Consider the following 23,850-nt stretch of genomic DNA (forward strand, 5'->3'; position numbering starts at 1 on the left):
GGAATCCGAAAAAGAAACACAGTAAAAATCCCAAAGAGAGCAATGTCTGCCGAGATGGTTGGATGACTACGTACTGTGAGTGATTCAAAGGATGGGGGGGGGTGATAAATGATTTAGTTTGGAATAGGTGCACCATTCATCGTGTGAGCAGTGTGTTGACCATGCTGAGAGGATCTTATTTGGTCTTGGAATATGTGTTAAGTAAACGCCAGGCAACACTGAGTAGAAGCCATTAATTGTCTGTTATTTATCTATCTATCTATCTATCTATCTATCTATCTATATAATTGCTCATCTATCTAGCAGAGTAAACAACAGATTGAATCATGGGAAGCAATAAGTTAAGTGAGCATGCAGATGCAGAAACGGTCAAAGGGCCATGTTGTGACCGGTATTAAACTCGAGTGACCGATTAAGTTGCACTGGAAAGTATGCAAATGGGGATCGGAAGTGGCATGTCAAGAGTTCCAATTTGAATAAGCTGAGTTAAGTTTGCAGAGTTGGTTTTGAGACGCCAAAGAAACAAGGTAGGTTAAACAGGTCTCCTCATAAGGGGGCGATGGTTTCCAAATGGATGCAAGGACCCCACAAGCTAAGATTCACTCCAGTTCTGCTGTGACAAGATGCCTGGGAGTGAGTAAAGTATATATATAAAGACATACATTGTCATTTCCCTGACTTGAAGCATTTTGTTTAAACAGAACCTAGCTCCCCAAGATGTTGGCGAACTCCCCAGAAGCGAGCAGTAGAAACAGGTATATCGTCATGTTACACAGATGCACCCACAAATACTAGATGTCACGGGCTGTAAATATATTAAGGGACGAGGACAATAGCCCGTTAAATAAGCAGTTAAAAACGAGTTAAATAATACACAGTTGATAAGAGCATAAAATATAACGTCATCTGAAATGTTACCAAATACAAGATGTTAAAAATTAATACAAGCCTGTTCTAGAGCAGCCGGAAAGAATGAAGAAGAAAATAAAATAATTGCCACTGTTCTCTTTATATGGATATGAGTTTGTCAAATTTGTTACATGATATGAAAATGAGATGCTCTGGTTAGGAATAAAAAACCCTGAGTTTTGACAGACTAAACAGTTTAAAATTGTGATGTTGAAGAAGCAAGTCTTGTGAGCAGTGAGTCGCCTTTTGAAGTTGAGAGTTTCCAGCATAGTGTCAAACGTTGTCGAATTTTTGACAGCAGAGTAACGAGTGGTGGAGTTGAATTTATTGACATCAGAACCAAAAGAAGGACAAGTAACACTTGAGTGCTTTAAATTACAATACTATGTCGGACATTGACACACATATTGACATGCGATGAAACAAAGAAAATACCATGTCCGGCTTGTTCACATATATTGACCTCTGATGAATTTGCTTATAAAAGGAAAAGGTTTGACAAACAAAAAACACAGAGAGTGAGAGACTAAGAGAGACACATGATCATTATGTCATTAGCACGTCAACCCCAACCTCACCTTTCACTCTTGTTTGATATGTCCGACAATCAGTGCAGGTAAAATGATAATTAAATAAAAAACAGTTTTGTTATGAAACCATCTCTGTGCTTGATTGTCAAACGGCATGAACAAGCCAGAGTGTATATATTTATTTAGCAGCATGCATCTTCATAGAAGTGCAACAAACATGATTATACATACTTGAGAACGATAAACAGATAAATTGTTGCAGAGAGAACAGACTATACAACACGAATAGTGTGTACGGAATCCATTTTTTATAAGTTTATCACAAAATCAGTCAATATTATTTTTCAAAACTATTTCCATTGTGGACAAACCCATTTGGTATAGTGGTTAGAGCTTTTGTTAATGGTTGCGGAGATCAGGACTCAATCGTCAATACTACAAGGGTTCAATACTACATGACGCCTCTCCGCTAAGCATTTGGTATTATCAAGGATCAAGGGTAAGTGGATTAATCCAAGAAAAAATTGGTACCCTCTCCTACATCTTGATATAGTAGCCAATGAAATTGGAGCCTTCAGGTCGCCTATGACTATGGTTGATCTACTTGACATTACATTCTAGGCAAATGTCACAATTTCTTCCAGTTAGTAATTTTGATGAAATGGGAACAAAATATTTTGACAACACTTGGTCTGATTTAGACTTATTTTTTTTAATTGACAAATATTTTAGAAATAAATTGTTGGATGATCATTTCGAATTTTTTTTTGTTTGTTTTGTTTTTTTAAATAAAATGGATTCCAAAGAGAATAAAGTCTTTTGGTTTCCTTCATTTACTTTTCTTCTGATTCTTGTTGTTTCAATTTCATATAAAAACCATGTTTCCTCTTTAACAGAATCTTTGGAGAGTCAAATTCTTTTACTTCTCCTTCATCCATAACCAAAATTCTGAAAAGTTAAAATAGACGATACGTCATTAGCGTTTTACAAGAACATTGAATATAAAGAAAAGAAAGAGAAATGCACTTAATTATGAGTTAAATAGATTTTGATAACAAATGCTTTTTTTTATTCACGTTCACCTCTTAAAAGGCATATCGTCACTTGGGCGTAAGGGGCTACAAACTGGGACAATGCCTAGGAAAGATTAATAAGATGTTGGTTTACATTACATTTAAACTTCTGCATATCAATACAGTCAGGGAAGCAGGTAGCAGGAAGGGAATTCCAAAGTTTAGCTGTTTGAGGGAAGAAACTATTAGAATAGAAAGCTTTCTGGTATTTAGAGACCTCAACAGTGAAGGGATGTGATTTTGTTGCTTAGCAGGTTTGTCGGGGATATGTATGTCGAGGGGGCACAAGTGCAACCAGTTCATCAGAGCACATTCTATCAAAATATTTGTAACTTTCTAACAATCATGAAGTTGTTTGCACAGCATCTGAGAAGGCTAACATGCTTGCCAGTCGGTTTGCTTCGAACTCCACATTGGACCCAACAAGTTACGCCCTCCATGACTTTCCTTTGTGGACTGACGCTACACTAGATGCATGGCTAGAAAATTACCCCCTCTCAGGTACATGATATCATAAAAAACCTAGACACCTCAAAAGCATGTGGACCCGATCTCATCCCGGCTGTGCTATTAAAAAATTGACCCATTGAGGCTACTCCAGTCCTCTCCAAAGCTTTAACAGATCTTGCTTTCCGGACTGCTGGAAACTGCTTCTGTGGTACCAATTTACAAAAGTTCTGGTGAAAGAATTGACCCATTAAATTATCGCCTCATTAGCCTTCTCTCGCTTTTCGCCAAAGATATTTGAGTCCTTAATTAACCAAGCTCTAGTCCATCACCTTACAGCTGCTAAATTTCTGACCGACCAACAATTTGGATTAAGGCAAGTCCATTCTACAGCAGATATCCTAACTGTAATCTTTAAATGTATATACCATATACTTGACAAAGCAGAGGAATCTTGCTTTCCTGACTGCTAAAAAACTACTTCTCTAGTACCAGTAGACAAGAATTCTGGTGAAATAACTGATCCATTAAATTATCTCCCCATTAACCTTCTCCTGCTTTTCACCAAGATATTTGAGTCCTTAATTAACCAAGCACTAGTCCGTCACCTTATTACAGCTGCTAAACTTCTGACAGGCCAACAATTTGGATTTAGGTAAGCCCATTCTACAGCAGATATCCTAACTGTAAACCAGTGGCGACTCGTGCCTGATATTAGTGGGGGTGCTGCTGCTTCAAAAATTTTACATATTATTTTAATATCGTGTAAAAGAAATTCGAATATATAAATAAATATTTAATCAAATAATAAAGAAACATTCAAATAAATATTAAAATATATAACAAAGACAAATAATTAATCAGAAATGGATAATACGCAAAAACTTTTTTATTAAAAATATTTTTTTAAATTATGTACACTTTACAGAATAATAAAAATAATATATACATTTATTCCTTTTAAACTATTCAGATTAAATAAAAGTTTGCGTTTTTTTTGTGTTTTTTTTTTTTGCAAACAAACGAAAAACATTTTTAAAAATACATTTTATTTACAATTTTTTAATAACTTATTTTTTTATAAAAACAAAAAAGAAAAACTTTCAAATTTACTTGCCTCCCTACGAGGGTTAATTTAGGAGTTTACTATTTGAAAATAGCATTTTATTTAATAACAGTTTTATTTACAAAATTTATTTTTAAAAACGTATTTATAACAAAACGTATTTGTAAATAAAATACAAAATAAAAATGTTTACATTTTTATATAGTAAGTAAACAAACAAAAATATTTAAAGATACAAAATTTTATTTACAAATCTTTTAACAACTTTCATTTTATATAAAACTAGCGAGGGTACCCGGCGTTGCCCGGGTGTTTGGAGGTGTGTGTGCTGTTAAATAAAAAAGAAACCGGGGGGGGGGGGGGTTAAAAGTTAGTAGGATCGAACCCGAAGCCCTGAGGCGAAGTTGGAAAATAAAATGTGCAAAAAACATGAACCGTTTTGCCAGCCAGAATGAGTTACTGAAAGATGTTTGAATTTATTTAAGTAAGAACCAAATTGACAGGTGACCAGTGGACCACATGGAAGTCGTAGAGCATTACGATGACGACAACGTAAGCAATAGCTATTCAGCAAATGAGGTCAATAACCAGGTTTGTTTGTTATAAGCGAAGTAAAAAAGAAAACATAAAAACGAACGTTAAAACTTAAGCGAGGGGGGGGGTAATCAAAACATCGAAAAAAAAAACACAAAAAACTAACGTAAGGCAAACGAACGATGTTAAATGTAAAAATCGAAAAACAAAAAAGAAAACAGAAAAACAAACGTTAAAACAACAACAAAAAAACGGGAAAAATAAGCCTGTTTTGATATTAAAATTTAAAAAATCAGTGGGTACCAGGGTGTTTTTGGGTGTGTGGTCGGGGGGGGGGGATAAGCGAAGTAAAAAAAAAAACAGAAAAACGAACGTTACGTAAAAAATGGCTTAAATAACACTGGTTCAATATTTAAATTTAAAAAATCGAAAAAAAAAGAAGACATCTCACACCACGATTCGAACCCAAAACGTTTAGATAATGAACCAATGCAGCTAACGCGACGTACATGAAAATAAGTCAGTTCTTCAACTATTTAAAGTAAATCAGGTCATGACGTCATCTGACGCATGCGTAGAACCGGTCCTCGTCACGAGGTGATGGTTTCTGTTGACTCCCCCCGTGAAAAAATTAACGTTTTTGGCCAATTTTTCGATATTTTTCGGGCGAAGGATGGGGCTTCAATATGATACCGAGTATGTGAATTTTCGTCGTGTCTGTCGAAAGTTTTTAGCGGACACACAAACACATACATACATACATACATACACACATTTTCGCTTTTATATATATAGAAAAAATAAACAAACTTGGCTATTTACTGACCTTCCCATGCCGGTAAAGATCGACATAAAGAGGAGATTTATTATAAGAAAATAGGATGTCATATATAAGCATTATAAAACATCGAATTTTAATGTAGATTTCTCCCCAAAGAAAACAAAAAATTACAATTGTCTCGGTCCAGAAGGATTTCTTATTACTTTTTTTTTTTAATGCGTATTATCTGCCCCATCTACTAACAAATTCAATGTAAAGTTTAAAAATGCATAATTATAAAAACTGTTGTTTTTTTTTTTACTTACAAACATATTTTAATTAAAAAAAACCTTGTGTAAAAAAACATTTTTCAAAGTGTAAAATTTCTAACATTGTCCTCGTTGGAGGCAAATAAATGCTAATTTTTTATATCTAAAACTTACAAGTTAAAAAAATTTCTAACTAAAATGTATTTTCAGCATAAACTGTTTCTTCGCTTGTTTGCTTCTAGGAAAAATGTAAACAGTCTTTTTTTTATTTTGTAAAGTTTAGTTGTTGCAAAATAAATAGCATTTAAAACTACTTAAAACAAACAAACAAAAAGGCAGGAAGATGGAAAAATAACTTTATTTTTATGGTAAGATTTATTTATTTTATATTTGATTTTTACCCTTAGCCGCGTGTTAGCTTCACTGCTAAATCCCCGAATACTTAAGAAAAAAAAAGTTTCTGCATATTATATATTTCCGTCTGCTACCTAATTAAATCGCAACGCTAAAAGTGTGTGTATTTAAAAAAAAATCACAGTATTTTATGTACAAGAACACGTTATCTGCAGATTTTAATAATAATTTTTAAAAAATTGTAAATAAGCCTCTTTTTTTTTTTTCAATAACGATGTTATCATATCTATGTGACGCACACTCTAAGCACCACAACGAATTTCACGATGCGGAGCTGCGACAAGCGACAGTTCCTCCAGCAGCTTTCATCGACTGTCTGAAAGCGTCTAAAGCGCGCATGCGCACAAGAGAATTTCATTAAGAAAGTGTAACTGTGAATTTCACAGCTCCAAGCAAGTTTTCTTTTTGTTTTTATATGAATTTGGAGATACCGACATTAAACTTAATGATTTTATAATGTACACATAGAAAAAAATAAAATAATAATAATAAAAAACAAACATATTATTTTTGATTTTATCATTAATACTAGTGGGGGTACCCGGCGTTGCCCGGGTGTTTGTAGGTGTGTGTGGTGGTAAATAAAAAAGAACCGGGGGGGTAGGATCGAACCCGAAGCCCTGAGGCGAAGTTTGAAAATAAAATCGGCCAGCCAGAATGAGTTAGTGAAAGATGTGTGCATTTATTTAAGTAAGAACCAAATTGACAGGTGCGCGCCCGGAAGTCGTCGAGCGTTACGACGACGACGACGTAGGTTTGTTTGTTATAAGCGAAGTAAAAAAAGAAAACAACGTTTTAATTAAGTGAGGGGGGTGTAATCAAAACATCGAGAAAAAAACACAAAAAAACTAACGTAAGGCAAACGAACAATGAAAACAGAAAAACAAACACATGAAAAATGGCTTAAATAAGCCTGTTTTAATATTAAAATTAAAAAATCGGTGGATACCCTGGTGTTTTTGGGTGTGTGGTCGGGGGTGGATAAGCGAAGTAAAAAAAAAAAAACAGAAAAACGAACGTCACGTGAAAATGGCTTAAATAACACTGGTTCAATATTCAAATTTAAAAAATCGAAAAAAAAAAGAAAGACATCTCACACCACGATTCGAACCCAAAATGTTTAGATAACGAACCAACGCGCTAATCAACTAACTTAACGCAACGTACATGAAATTTGTTCAGTTTTTCAACTATTTAAAGTAAATCAGGTCATGATGTCATCTGGCGCATGCGTAGAACCGCTCGTTGTCACGAGAAGACAGTTTTTGTTACCCCCTGTCGAAAATTGTCGATTTCGGGGTGAAAAAATGAACGTTTTCGGTCAATTTTTTGAGCGAAGGATGGAGTTTCGATATGATACCGAGTTTGTGAATTTTCATTGTGTCTGTCGAAAGGTTTTAGCAGACACACAAACATACACACATACATACATTTTCGCTTTTATATATATATAGATTGCGTAGAAATAACTTGGTGGTGCTGCAGTCCCACAGCTCCATGCACGAGCCGCCACTGCTGTAAACGTATAAACCATACACTGGGCAAAGCAGGGGATTGTAGAGTGGTAGCCCTAGATATATCTAAGGCTTTGGCAGGGTATGGTACGGTGGTCTTCTCAGGAAAATCAGATCATACAGTATCACTGGACGAAAGCTTAATATAATTAAATGCTTCTAAAATAAGAAAAGTTCCGGGTTGTCCTTGCTGGTCGTACATGTAAACAATATGGTATAAATGCGGGAGTGCCTCAGAGGTCTATCCTTGGACCTTTATTATTCCTAATATTTATAAATTACCTCCCTGATAAAATTGTCTCTGAGATGGGTATATTTGCCGATGACACCGCTCTCTATAACAGGCACGAGGGTGAAACAAATGAACACATATCTAAGGAAATGTCAGAAACACAAGATGAAGACCTCCAATCTGTAGTGGAATGGGGGCAAAAATGGATGGTTACATCCAATTCTGTCAAGAATAAGCTTGTCTCCTTCAATAATTACAAGAAACCTTCTCAACTAATAATAGCTATGGCTTAAGATACATTACCTGAAATTACTTCTTTCAAACTCCTCGGTTTTACATTTACAGGGAACATGAGCTGGAACAGATACAGTGAAAGCATTGCCATGACCACTGGAAGGAAGGCAGGCTTTCTCTGCCATACTAGAATGTTACTGAAGATATCCTGTACTTCGATAAGGTCACCATTCGCCCATGTATGGAGTATTGTTGTCACATTTGGGCTAGTGCACCTGCTACTAGTTTCTCACTCCTGGACAGGGTTCAAAAGAGAGCCGTCAACCTGATAGATCCTGAACTGTCATCCAAACTTCAACCACTGTCCCATCAACGAAATGTTGTATCCCTCTGCTTTTTACAACTATTGTAATGGTGGATTCTCTGACGAACTACAAGTCCTTGTACCCCCTCAACATAAATACCCCTGACAAACTTGATCAGCAGCCAAGTCTCACTCCTACACAGTAGAGATCCCTAGATGTAAGAAGGCATTCTACTCTAATAGTTTCTTCCTCAAAAATGCTAGACTTTGGAATCCCCTTCCGGGTTCATGTTTGTCCAACTGTGTTGACATGCAGAAGTTCAAGTCTAATGTGAATAGACATCTTGCTGCTTGACTCCCTACATAGTATCCCTGCAACTACTGTCCCCGATAGTAGCCCCCTACATCAAAGTGACACTATGCCTTGTTGGGGCGAAAATGGAATAAAAATTTTTAAATAAATAAAAACAGGCATAGAGATGCAACATTGTGGCGATGGGACAGGGGTTGGGGCTTAGTCGACAAAGTGGGGCCTATTAGATTGAAGATTTTTTTTTTTTTACTCTATCCAAGAGGGAGAAGCTAGTGGTAATGCACCAGCCCAGATGTGGCAACAATACTCCATGCATGGGTGAATGGTGGGCTTGCCAAAAAGCAAATGGCTCTAATAGCTTATCCTCTTTCTTTCTCTGCTTCATTTCGATTCGCTTTTTCCAGCACTTCCAAAAGCAATAAATTTTCATAGCAACGTGTTAATTCAAAATAATTTCAGCCAAGGAAAATTGTTTCAAGCCCAAAAAGTAACAAGTCTATGTGAAAGTAATAAGCTGGCGTAAACTTACAAACTGTTATAAAACAAACAGTTTCAAAATAGAGAGACTCCACTGAATAATTTCAAAATCGAATTTTGTTTTCTTGTCAACTTCATCAGTTTACAAACACTATTATGAATTACTACAATTCAAATATAATTAAAATAAAAAGTAATATTCGTCTTTTTTTTTTAAATTCTCTCATCATTATTATAAGATTGATATTATTTTATTTAAAAATAGATTCAAATTTTTATATTTAAAAGATTAAAATATTCCTGTATTAATATTTCTTCTTTTTTTTTATCTTGAATTAAATCTTAGAAATCCCTAGACTAACGCTTGATTTCTATATAAGAGCTATGGTGACTGAATCGCAAATTGATTCGAATGAACACTTAGAAACAATTGGTTCTATTAGTTTACCTTCTTTCTTTCCTTTTCTTTGTCACTTTCAAAAGCGAGCAAATTTTTACAGGAACGTGTTAACGTTTCAACCTCAAAGTATTTTTATTACAAGATATAAAAACTTATTAAAGTAAAGACTATTTTCCATGGAAACTTTAGACTCATATCAATTTAAAGACTAAAAAATGTATTTTTAACGCAAGATATTAAAAAAAAATCAAAGTAAAGACTACTTTTTATGTAAACATTTAAAATACATTTTTATTATATAAAACCACGTTGAAAAAAAAAAGCATTTCAAAATATAGACTAAAAATATAATTGATCATATTAAATTAATTATTAAAAATAAAACCTATCTGAAAAAAAAATTTCAAAATAAAAAATTATTTTTATGTAGAGTTTTAAAAATTTAACTGGAATTACGTAAATATCAATCAGAAAGGACTTTTCCTCAATATACACAGGTAAGATTTCCGCTTTACAGAAAGCAGAAGTCAAAATAAAATAAGTTTATTTAAAATAACTGAATTAAATAATGACATCAGAGTGCAATCATAATGTCCTTTTCTAAAACGGTGGGTTTATAACCAAAATCTAATATCCACAAGTCGTATAAATCAAGCTGCTTTATGAATTTAAAAAAAATCAGTTTCAGACTATTTATTCACAAACTATACACACGTGAAAGAGACTGATCTGCATATTATCTATATATTTATAAAAGTGAAAATGTCTGTCTGTGTGTGTGTGTGTGTGTGTGTGTGTGTGTGTGTGTGTGTGTGTGTGTGTGTGTGTGTGTGTGAGGACACTTCTCAACCTATATACTCAGCATATTTCTTATCTATAGACTTGAAATTTGGTATATGGGCTATTCAGACATGTGGAAAAATTTTAATCGGTTGTCATCTGGAAAAACAGGTTGCTAAGGGGTCAAAATTGAAAACTTGGTACGTGGGGGTCGTCGGATTTTTATCTGTTTGCTAACTGTTCCATGAATGCATGTGCATGAATAGTTCACATGACAAATTCAGTATGCTAAAAATAAGTAAGTTTGAAAACACTTTTTAAAGATCGTGTCAAGCTGACCTAATGTTTATCGTACTTGACTCACTATCGTTAGGTTTGGGTTTCGATCTCAGCCCGAGTATTTTTTTTTTTTTTACTTACAAGAAGTGAACGTAATAATAATACTCACATGCACATGTCTCAGTTTCTGTATGAATTAAAATATAATCTTTATGCGTATTTTATGATTGGGCAATGCGGAGGGTGCTGCTAGTGATATACAAAATAGAATTTGTTAAATGTTTAAAATATATTAGGAATCATAAACATCAAATCTTTTCACCAAAATAAATGGAGTCTGCATGAAAAAGACACAAAATTGTTGTTTAACCGTAAAACAAAATATCTAACATTAGAAAAAAAATATTTTTAAGTAAAATTTAAAACTGTTGAGTACTTACTTGTCATATTTTTCGATCATGGCCAATTTGTGTACAATGCACAAAACAGTGCAGTCACTGAATTTCTCTTCGATGATGTGTTGGATTTGACTTTCTAGGGTGTCACATATATTGGCAGTGCATTCATCCAAGATTAACACCTTTGTTTTGTTTAAAATGCATTTAGCTAAGCCCACCAATTGTTTATCGCCGACACTAAAAGAAACAAAATAAAGGAATAAAGGCACATTTATTCGTTTCTCAAAAAAATTACACGCACACACGCACACACACACACACACACACACACACACACACACACACACACACACACACACAAAAGAATAAACGTTAAATTCTTTAGATTAAAATATACATAAAAATATATTCAAGTAAAGAATTTAGTGTTTGAAACAAGGAATATATGGAAAAAGAATTATATTCATTTCCTTAATCCATGGATTTTCAATAATCCCTCATATTAGGAAATGAAATGTAATTAGCAAAATTATCAGTTATGAATAACCATATTTTGCTCATCAGCACATATATTGAACACATTTATTTAAAAAAACACATTTAAAACGCATAGATAAAGGATATCATGCTTTTTCAATATATGTGCAGATGAGCAAAATATATGTTTATTCATAACTGATCATTTTGCTAATTGTACCTATTTACTATGCCTCCCCACGGGACAGAGTTAGACACCAGGGTCGTTTTTTAATATGGGTTGTATTTCATTTCCTCTGATGATATAAGCTGTTATTGAAAATCCATGGATTAAAGAAATAAATATAATTCTTTTCCATATATTCCTTGTTTCAAACAATAAATTCTTAACTTGAATATATTTTTATGTATGTTTTAATCTACAGAAATTAATTTTTATTGCATTTATATTTTGTTCTATTTTTATATATTGAGCTTCACTTTTTTGACTGGGATCGTCTTGAAAATATTATCTCACTGTAATATTTAATGAGACAATAATTCATTTGATTGTCTAATCTATGTTTTAACTCATTATATATGTGTGTGTGTGTGTGTGTGTGCGTGTATGTTTGTATTAGTGACAGAATCTTTCTAAACTGCACAGTATATATATATATATATATATATATATATATATATATATATATATATATATATATATATATATATATACTAGCAAAAGTACTCGTCGTTGACTGGGTTCAAAAACAGCCTAAAGAAAATGGACTCTGATTTATGAAAGTATGATAGGTTATGAAAAGGAAGGGTTGTAAAGAGATAGCTTTGAATTTGGGGGTATCAAAACCAAAGCAAAATATGATGAAAGTAAAAATAAAATAGATAAAACCCATAATTTATTATACCATACCTGTTCACACTGAAACACTTATCACAATATTCTGTGGATCTATATTAAAAAAAACCTTGTTAAACTTTGTGACATATTTCCATTCTTTTGAAGGTCAGGCGCAAACGAACACCCCATAATTTTATTATACCATATTTCTTCAAACTGAAACATAATTATCAAAGTATACTTACGCAGATAGATCTGAAAAGTCTTTATTAAAGTTTGTGCCTATTTTCATTCTATGGAGGCCAGGCGCGAACGCAGACTCCACAATTTTATAATTTCATTTAAGTTAAAACATACTTATCAAATTATTATTATGTACATCTATATCAAAAACACTTGTAAGCGGTTTTTTTTCCATACTTTGTGGACCAGGCGCGTTCGCAGACCCCACAATTTTAATGAATCATCATTATGCCAGATCAAACATACCCATTCCTGTGTCTCGATACATCTGCTATCATTATATGTGATCAGTTTTCTATAATAGTCAACCATATAGGAGCCTATTCGTGACCAGACACACACACAAACGTCCAGCTTTATATTATAGAAGATATATATAAGGTTGAGAAGAATGTTCCTGTGGAATTTTTCATTTGGATTTCAAATGATGTATTTCCAAATAAGTTTTCGTTATAATACTTTTACTTTATATATCATTTTAAAGAGCGTTTTTCGCTCTATCTAATCGTTTAAATTACAATCGTTGTAAAACAATTGTTATCTTTTTTCAGGACATTGAATACAAGAAACGGAAAAAAGCAAATTCGCACAGACCGATAAGCTGCTGAAACAGCTCGTGATATCAACGAAGCGTTTGGTCCAGAAACCTCTACTGAACGCACAGCACAATGGTGGTTTAAGAAATTTCGTGGCGGCAATCAATGTTTTGAAAATAATGAGCATAGTGGTCGGCCATCGGATATTGACAACGATAAGTTAAGAGCCTTAGTCAAAATCAATCCATGCATAACTGTTCGAGAACTTGCTTCTGAATTAGACGTAACATATATGACGATTCCCAATCATTTGAGTACTGGAGTACAGTTGTATTTGCTTCCCAAGGAGTTCAACTGTTTCTCAAGATCATCTGGAATGGAGTCAAGCGCACTTATTATGATTGTAACGATGGAAGTTTTCTTGTTCCATAACCCAGCAATCTCCTCCCTAAGTTTCTGATAGTTCCATGGTTTCTTATTCTTCTTGCCTGTTAAGATGATGTCGTTTGGGCAAGCCACATCAATAATTCATTGGTCTTTTTATTCACAGCTACAGTATCTGGTTTCCTGTGAGTTATCTTTTGGTCACACGGAACCATGAAATCCCAGAGAATCTTAACTTCATTTTTCACTACCGCTTCTGGATGATGTTGGAACTACTTGTCCCTCACTTGGATTCCAAACTTATGGCACAAACTTCAATGCATATTTGCACATATTTTATCATGGCGTCGTTTGCACTTTTTCTTAGCAAATGTAGAGCATGAACTAACAATGTGTGGCGCTATTTCAGGAGTCACACCATACAACTTGCACTTATCAGAACAGTCCTTCCCAAAGATGTTTCTACTGATTGCATTTGTATTTACTCCTGAGCAGCAAATATAAGATTGATGTTGACTCTACCTAATAGTTTCCCATCTGAAAAAGGTTGGCTTTCTAACTGTTCATACTTTTCCCTATGAACGCGATTATATTTTTAGCCAACCCTTCCATTTTCAATGTCCTGAGTATCCACAAATGTGGTGCGATATCATAGGCTTTTCTATAATCTATCCAAGCTACATTCAAATTTGTTTTTCTCCTTTTGCAGTGCTTTAAAATACATTTGTCAATCAATAGTTGGTCTTTTGTTGCTAAACTAAAATAGTCCTTCCTAATGCAACTCATTCTAGTATTTGGCGCAATCTAACACAATCATCCAGATAGACAAGCCTCTCATGGATTCCTGTGAAAGATCACAACCAGTACCCATGAATTCCATCAGGCCTGGGGCCTTTCCACTTAGGCACAAACTTCATTTGTTTCCTTAGATCTTCAACAGAAATGCGGATATTCTCTTGTTTGTTTGTTTCACTTTATCAACCTATTCAACATCAACTTTGCGGGAAGTCTCTCTTGACCATGTTGCAGTTTCTTGAGGGTTAGGTGCCACTGTTTTAGTTTCACCGCCTTCCAGATTTCTAAAAAATCCTGACTGGTCTTGAATAACTTGTTAAACTGCCGATTTCTGTTAGTATGCCTCTTAATCTTGGAAGCTTTTGTCATAATCCGCTGCTTTATCTCTTCCATAGTAGTATTAAATCCCCTGGCTTTCAGTTTATACCGTCCATTCAGTTCTTTTTTTCTACTTATTTGCATTTTTTTTCACTGTACTTTGAATCATGCCTGAATTTGATCTAGATCTTTCCTTAATCTCTTCAGATCACCTTCAATCCTTCTTTTCCAATATGGTTCTTTTTTCTGTTTCATTTTTAGTTTTTTAGCTTCCACCATACTGCATAATCACGTTGACATCACGTTATACAGCATAGTCATGTTATACGGCATACTTATGTTGACACACCGGTTCCTACTGGATCAGCGAAGTTAAGCAACATTGGACCTGGTCAATACTAAATGGGTGACCATTTTGAACTTCCAGGACTGTATGTACTCTCCGCTTATCTCGGCATTGTTTCCAGTCATCCTGGCTTTTTCCTTACCATTGGATTCAAACAGTGCCGATTCAGAGGAGATGTGGTTGGGGAATGTACAACCCTTGCCTCACAATTACACACACACAGCTATCCCTACAGGAGTTATCGTTAGTCTTTCGAGATTTAACGGAGGCATGGAGCCTCCAACATCTAACCAACCAATGCAGCTCCTACCTGCCTCTGACATCTGTTATGCTTTCACGTGACAACACATTCATTGCCCTGTTCACTTTATTTGCTGCATTCCTTAACATTGTTTAATCAACATTCTTGCAATAAAAAAAATCTGTCTTTTTTTTTTTTTCACTATTTTGCATTAACTTTTTCAATCTATTCAGCAAATGTCATTTATCATCTGTCATTTCTACACTGTAAGTCTCACTACTATTAAGTAAGCTATCACTCTCGTTTCGAACTACATGATTATTATCATCATTATTATTATTATTATTATTATTATTATTATTATTATTATTATTATTATTATCACAACCACGCAAGTATGTAACGTAGGTCCTCTTTTTGGGATTGTACCAGTAAGTTTTCGTTAAAGAAAACTATTTAGGTTTTTAGACATTTTATCCTGATAAAACTGGAAAACTTATAGAATGAGTGCTTTTTGCCAAATTCATGGTTGAATATAGTTAAATTTGAGCTCATTTTTACAGTAAATATTAATGTCTATTAATCTCTATTAATCCCTAACTCTGCATAGAATGGGTACTATAATACTTGGTGCGCTGGACCTTATCATAACAAAGGTCCATAGTTTCCGAGAAATAATGAAATGGACAGACAGAGAGACAGACTAAGAGAATATAATATAGATACGTTATCAAACAAGTCACCCAATTCATTGATTTAGAGCTAAAATTGACTTTCTCCAGTGATCACAAGACGACATTGAAACACAGAATCAGGCTGTGTTGGGCAGCTTTCCAAAAACATAACACCATTCTAAAATCAAAAAGGGTGCCAATAAATGTTAAAGTAAAAGCTTATTTAATTCATTGAGGCGTTTCAAAATCACGTAATGCGTTTCATTAGGGGACATCGCCTAATCGAAAAAAATATATATCCACGCTCTGTCAAACTACTTCCCTACCCCTCTATTTGATAAAATAAAAAGTAAAACTCTGAAACTTTTTGGCCATGACAAACGATCAACTACTGTCCTGTCAAAGTTATGTGTTAGAAGGCAAAAAAAAAAAAGCAGTGGAAAGCCAAGGAGAAGGTGGAGAGAAAATGTTTTTGATTGTACATCTCTAAACAGTTGTGCGTCCATCAACCAACTTGACATGGATCAGAAGAAATGCCGAAAAATATTCACGTGAGTTCACAATCTGCACCAAACGGAAGATGCGACTCATGATAACTTTATTAAATTTTCTTACCGGATATTTTATTATTATGATTTCATGTTTTTAACCGTATTTTTTGTTTTTCAAATTAAAGTACAAAACGTTTATTTTTTAACTTTTTTTTCTCCTATCTTTTATTAATATTAATTCAACCAACATTTAACAAATTTCTTTAAACTGTTCAACAATCACGTTCTTTTTTTATTTTCGTGTTTTTAACCGTTTTTTTTTTACTGTGCACATTGGAAACGGAAATTACATTTTCGTGTTTTTAACCGTTTTTTTACTGTGCACATTGGAAACGGAAATTACATTTTCGTGTTTTTATCCGTTTTTTTACTGTGCACATTGGAAACGGAAATTACATTTTCGTGTTTTTATCCGTTTTTTTACTGTGCCCATTGGAAACGGAAATTACATTTTCGTGTTTTTATCCGTTTTTTTACTGTGCACATTGGAAACGGAAATTACATTTTCGTGTTTTTATCCGTTTTTTTACTGTGCACATTGGAAACGGAAATTACATTTTCGTGTTTTTAACCGTTTTTTTACTGTGCACATTGGAAACGGAAATTACATTTTCGTGTTTTTAACCGTTTTTTTACTGTGCACATTGGAAACGGAAATTACATTTTCGTGTTTTTATCCGTTTTTTTACTGTGCACATTGGAAACGGAAATTACATTTTCGTGTTTTTAACCGTTTTTTTACTGTGCACATTGGAAACGGAAATTACATTTTCGTGTTTTTAACCGTATTTTTACTGTGCACATTGGAAACGGAAATTACATTTTCGTGTTTTTAACCGTTTTTTTACTGTGCACATTGGAAACGGAAATTACATTTTCGTGTTTTTATCCGTATTTTTTGTTTATCAAATTAAAGCACACTTACGAGTATCCCTCCTCCATTGGATTATACGGAAATTCATTTCTTCTATTTAATTGGAATGTTTATTGAGATGAGTGTTATTTATTCATTTATTTATTGCGGACTATTATCCTCATTTTTTTTAGTTGTTTCACAACGTTTCAGCCAACTATTTCTCTGGCCTTCGTCAGGTGGTAACTGCAACGGGATAGGAACTCTGAATCTCCTAACTGCATTCTCAGCATTTACTGCCTTCCATAGTTGTTTTTCATCTCATCACGTTTTGGCCAATTAAGCCCCTGGCTGGCCTTGGGTAGGATTGAAACCACTATCTTCAGACAATACTCACCTGGAACCGTAGAGATTCAGTGTCTCTATCCACTGCGTCATAGGCCCCAAAGGGCTATTCATTTTTTCTATTTATTATTTCCCGACCGAGAAAACTCCCTATGTCTGTTTGCCTGTCTGCCTGTCTGCCTGCCTATCTCCGTTCTTGCTTACAAATTTTGCTTTCGTTTTCTATACTGGCTGATGGCACCCAAGAACCATTTTTTAGGTGGGGGGGGTGAATTCAAATATCATATTTAAGTGGATTTTACAATCGGGTAACGCCCCCACCCCGCCCCACTTTCACAATTTTTATAAAGCGGATTTTACGACCAAGCAACATCGGGCGCCCCTCCCCCTCTGAGTGTTATGATTAAAGAAACACATCTAAAAGAACTTACCTGAACTTTTCACAAGTTTTATCTAAATCCCGGCCATTGAGGTGGACATCTTCTAAAACTTTGACAAGTTCTTCATCACTGAATTTTTCTTCGGGATCCAAATTGCTTCTCAAAGAGGCCGAAAACAAATGTGTATTCTGTTCACGAAAGCAAAAATAAATTAGCAATTCTTACCATTTTCATTGAATTGTCAACTTCAAAAAAATCTCCCGAAAGAACCCATTTTTTAAATATTTGGAGAAATTGGGAGAGCAAGTTCAATCTATTCTCATAACGAGACGTTTTGTTCTTTCCTTTTTTTCTCACTCCTTTTCACCACAAACAAGTCATATTGCTGCTTAGAACGTAAGGAACTACTATTCAGGATCGTATCTTACATAGGACTGTAGGGAGTTGAGCAGCTAGATGTCTGTTCACATTATATTTAAATTTCAGCAGGTTAATACTGTCAAGAAAGCAAGAAATAGAGAAGGAATTCCAAAGTCTAGCAGTCCGAAATCAGAAACTATTAGAGTAGACGGTTTCCCGGCATCTAGGAACATCAACAATGAAGGGGTGGGATGTTGCTGCTTGTTGGGTTAGTCAGGAGTATGTATGTCGAGGGGTCACAAGTGCTACGAGTTCATTAGTTTCATCATTTTCTATACGGATTTATACATTTTTCTTTCCTTTTCTTATTTTAAACTTTCCAGTTTGAGACGCTTTTTTTTTCTTTCTTTCTTATTTCTTTTCTTTAGCTTCACATATTCAGACATTGTTTTATATAAATATTAGTTCGAACACTGGTGAAGGATATTATTTTCTTCACTCACTTTTTGACCGTGTGGGGCGGGAACTTGTCTGTGTAAGAATTGATTATTCGTGATTGTATGTATGTTATCACCCTCTTTGTCCAAATAATTGTAAAACAGACACGGAGATGCAACATTGCGGTGATGGGACAGAGGCTGGAGCTTAGTTCACAAAGTTTTTGCTCGTTTTTTAACCTTGACACAATCCTTCTTATAGAAAAAGACAATCGCACTAGAGTTAAAGATGAAATGAGATGCAAAAGAAAGTAATTGAAAATTAATTGAATGGTGCTAAGATAAATAAAATTTGACTTTATCTATTTCGAAAATCAAAATAAATATATCCACAGAATATTTATTTACTAGTTTGTACCATCCGCCAAAAATGACTAAAAATATGTTTTGCCAATATTTTCTCTAATATTCATATAAAATTATAGAATTGTGTCGATTTAGTTTTTCATATATAAATTACTAGCAAGCTACCCGACGTTACTCGGGTAAATGTATAACATATTTCTATTAAAACCTTCATCTTTCAAATCTGTCTCTCTATCTTCCTTTTTCCACTCTCCTCCATTTTCCTCCCTCGCTCTCCTCACTTTTTCCCATTTATACATACAGATAGGTAAACGTTAAAATTTGGTATTTTCAAGCAAATTTATTTATCTTTTATATGTGAACATGAAAAAGAAAGAAGAAATCAATTTGCAATGTCGCTTGAAAATTTAGGCATAGATCACTAGTTGAAAATCAAGTCGATCCCTAAAGAAAAATACATTTGAATACAAATGCTAAATATTTGTCTAAGATTGTCATGACAACACGCTACCTGATAGCCCATCCTTCAAACTCCTCAGATTAACATTCATAGGCGATATAAAGTAGAACAAATACATTGAGGACATTGCCAAGGCTTGTGCAAAGAAAGTGGACTCCTTCTATCCCGCACTATCGGCCAAGCTCCAACCTCTGTCCCACTGCTGCAATCTTACATCCCTGTGTCTGTTTCACAAATACTTTAACCGAATCTGCTCATCTCCCCATAGTCCCCTGTTCAACACGATCCCAAATAGTAGCCCCTTGTTTCAAGTGACAACATGCCTTGTTTGGGATGAAAAAGTGCACAAAATAAATTAATAAATAAGAAAATAAGACAATATTGTAAAACAGAACTATTTTTTAAAACTCCAATTTAATATTATATATAAATTCTTAATGCTGCAATATTTTAAGTTATTTATATTTTTTACTAGAATATCTTGTCTTTTTCTTTTCCAGTTTTAACAACTAGCCCTTTTACTTTTCTAAGCTTAATCTTAACCATATTACTTTTCATGCTCGCATTTTTCTATGTAATCCATGATTTTTCCAGGCTTTGCTTTGAAATAATTTTTTTGTGTGTTCAATATCATATACATTGTCAACAATCCATAAAAAAATTATTACCAACTTCTTGAATTAACTAAGCAAAAAAAATAAAATAAAAGGCGTAATTAAGTAAATAATCAGAAAGAAGGGATAAAAAAGGAGAGAAACAAATGTAACGGGAGACGACGAAAAAGTTGCTATGGTAACCAACAGCCAATCAAAAGAACCCGTTTCTCCTTTCCTTACTAATTCTGGTGACTTTTGAACACCAGTAATTTTATTAGAACTTTTGTTTTAGTCGACGAAAATTGAAAATTTTATTTCAAAGTATAACTGAGAAGGTGACATATGAACTGTGAAAATTGTTTGAAATTTGGTCGCAAAATAAGTGAGTGGTGAAGATTTAAAGCAGTTTTAAATGAGTAAACTAACACTTAACCATATATTTAAACACTACTGTGTTTGAGTGACATGAAAATGAAAAAAAAATCATTAAATAAAAGACAATAACTAATAATAGTTAATTAATAAAATGCCCTTTTGAAAAATTAATATGCAAATAAGTTAACATTGTGGCTGATATCGCATGTACATGAACAAAAAATATTTGATGCATCTATTAAGTCGGTGATTTTATATTTGGTGCGTCCATTAAGTTGATAGGTTTATTAGTTTTTGTGTCTTGGTAAATCCAAACATAATTGATTGCGTTAAATGAAATGTAAACAATTTTCAACTTTGAAAGAAAAAATAACTTTGCATAGAAAAAAATACGGGGCTCGTAAACACATTTCAGATGAAAATATTCATGTTATGTCGAAATTAGTATAAATTCCAAATATTACATTCATGTTATGTCGAAATTAGTATAAATTCCAAATATTACATTCATGTTATGTCGAAATTAGTATAAATTCCAAATATTACATTCATGTTATGTCGAAATTAGTATAAATTCCAAATATTACATTAATGTTATGTCGAAATTAGTATAAATTCCAAATATTACATCCATGTTATGTCGAAATTAGTATAAATTCCAAATATTACATCCATGTTATGTCGAAATTAGTATAAATTCCAAATATTACATTCATGTTATGTCGAAATTAGTATAAATTCCAAATATTACATTCATGTTATGTCGAAATTAGTATAAATTCCAAATATTACATTCATGTTATGTCGAAATTAGTATAAATTCCAAATATTACATTCATGTTATGTCGAAATTAGTATAAATTCCAAATATTACATTCATGTTATGTCGAAATTAGTATAAATTCCAAATATTACATTCATGTTATGTCGAAATTAGTATAAATTCCAAATATTACATTCATGTTATGTCGAAATTAGTATAAATTCCAAATATTACATTCATGTTATGTCGAAATTAGTATAAATTCCAAATATTACATTCATGTTATGTCGAAATTAGTATAAATTCCAAATATTACATTCATGTTATGTCGAAATTAGTATAAATCCCAAATATTACATTCATGTTATGTCGAAATTAGTATAAATCCCAAATATTACATTCATGTTATGTCGAAATTAGTATAAATTCCAAATATTACATTCATGTTATGTCGAAATTAGTATAAATTCCAAATATTACAAAAATATGATCCAGTAGAAGATGTGATAAATGTGTTTTTAACAAAATATCATCCACAATTACGTTACGTTCTGAGATGCTTTGTCTAAAAATGGTGGATTCTTAATTTAAGTCAATTCAAGTCAAGGGAGATAAGTCAGTTTATCATACTGAATTAATCACATAACACTTCTACATGAAAACATACGATAAAACTCAATAATTCGATAAATTATATTTTTACTCGTAAATATTTTTTCACTGAATATTTTTCGTAAGTTTTGGAATTGATACTAATTTCAACATGACATGCAAGTACATAATAATACGTCCACCTGAAATGAGTTGGTTTAAAAGATTAGCAATTTACGCAAGCACCAAAATACTAATACAAAATTTGAGCGTGAGAAATACCTGTGGAAGGATGTTTAATCTTGAGCGCAAATATTTGGAATTTAAAGATTTAATATCAACATCGTCGATTTTGATTTGACCATTTGCATTAGTGAGGAGACCGGTCAAGGCCATGAGCAAAGAAGATTTTCCTGAGCCAGACTTGCCAACAATCCCAATCTTTAAGAGAAAGAAATAAATAAATATATCATTTCCAGAGTAGAAAACACAAATCAATATCATTTTATATATATAAGTGAACGCATCTGTGTGTGTGTCTGTGTACATTTCCCTAAACAATAACTCTGTCAATTTTCAGTCTACAGACTCGAAATTTGATATACAGGGTACTGAGATTTGGGAAAATCTTTGTAATTGGTTTTCGGCCAGAAATTTGGCTATTAAGGGGTCAAAGTTCAACGATTTGATCTTTGAGACCTCTACCAAACTCCTCCGCAAATTGTAAGTCTAAACACTTGAAATTTTAGATATAGGTTCCTTGGACATGGATCTAACTTAATAACTTGATTTGAGCCTAAAACAATAAATGTTAAGAAGTCATAATAGGGGTCAAATTAAAAAAATCACCGCTTTTTTTTTTTTTTGCTCAACATACACCTCCAAACATCCGGGCAAGACGGACTGAAATGCTAATATATATATATATATATATATATATATATATATATATATATATATATATATATATATATATATATAAGTGAATCTCTATAAAAATCAGAAAGAAAAAAACAATCAGATTAACCTCTGCTGACTGTAATGATCCGGCCACAGGTATGGTCTTTAGTGTGGTCTCAAGTGAGGGCCACATCATGCCACCTCACATCTTCAAAGTCGGCTTGAAAGTTAACACTAAAGTGTACCAAGATGTGTGTAATGATTTCCTGCAATCAGGTGGCCGCTGGCAGACCCTGCGTGTGGCAGCATAACTCGGCGCTAGCCCACGTTCAAAGAGACTCAGGCTTTGCTTCAATAGGAGTGCTACGACTGTGTATCCCTCTCTCACTGGCCCACTCCTCCCTCGACCTGAACCCGCGGGACTATTTCGTTTGATCATATGTCGAGAATATTACCAACATGACCTCCCACAACAACAAAGCCAGCCTAATCGCCATTATCCGCCGAGTATTCGCCGAGCTCCCGTCAGCGCTTTTGGAAAATGCATGCTCCCTGTTCTGGATTCATATCTAGGCAGCGCTTGAGACTGGAGGCAGCTACACTGAATAGATGCCAGTTCTACTACATAATCAAGTTACCTGAATTGATTTTTTCAATAAAAGTTTTAAAATAAAACTGTTAAGGCGACAACTTTATCGTTCCACCCTGCACAGCAGATATTGAATCCAGGATTTGTTGATTTATGTGAATAAAAATCTCATTATATAATCTTTGTTTTTGTATATTTTATTGAAAAAAGTTTTATGAATATAAAATACTTTTCTTTTTTGTAATAGGTGTGCTGCGAAAATTGTTTTTTTTTTTAAATAGTGTGCCACCATGTAAAAAAGGTTGGGAACCACTGGCCTCGACTCTGGTGGCTTTTGATGTCGAGTTAAACTCTGCGCTTGATGTAATGAAACAAAAAGTGCTAATTATGACGTCAACATAAATTCACAAAATACACGTCCTCGGCCCCCACCCTTTCCAGTGTGGAGAACTAAACAACATCCACATATGGGTATTACACTAGTATAAATAAATAAAAA

The 23,850-nt window shown here is 33.6% G+C and overlaps 1 protein-coding gene across 3 annotated transcripts in view; it reads right to left on the reverse strand.

Annotated features, from left to right (window-relative positions):
- Nucleotides 1-1,216: 1,216 nt before the first annotated feature.
- The window catches only part of LOC145241280 (multidrug resistance-associated protein 1-like), a 170,653-nt gene continuing 148,019 nt past the window's right edge, over nt 1,217-23,850 (reverse strand). For 2 of the 3 annotated variants that reach the window (XM_080104018.1, XM_080104020.1), the window contains exons 28-31: nt 22,145-22,303; nt 17,966-18,102; nt 10,976-11,170; nt 1,217-2,387 (exon numbers count right to left, since the gene is read on the reverse strand). In XM_080104018.1, coding sequence (XP_079960144.1) covers nt 2,273-2,387; nt 10,976-11,170; nt 17,966-18,102; nt 22,145-22,303 — 606 coding nt within the window. In that variant the 3' untranslated portion in view covers nt 1,217-2,272. The remainder of the gene's footprint in view (nt 2,388-10,975; nt 11,171-17,965; nt 18,103-22,144; nt 22,304-23,850) is intronic. The other variant, XM_080104019.1, reaches the window with a different exon arrangement.

The sequence above is a fragment of the Euprymna scolopes genome, chromosome 20, assembly GCF_053919585.1.
Source record: "Euprymna scolopes isolate OS-2025 chromosome 20, ASM5391958v1, whole genome shotgun sequence".
NCBI lineage: Eukaryota > Metazoa > Mollusca > Cephalopoda > Sepiida > Sepiolidae > Euprymna > Euprymna scolopes.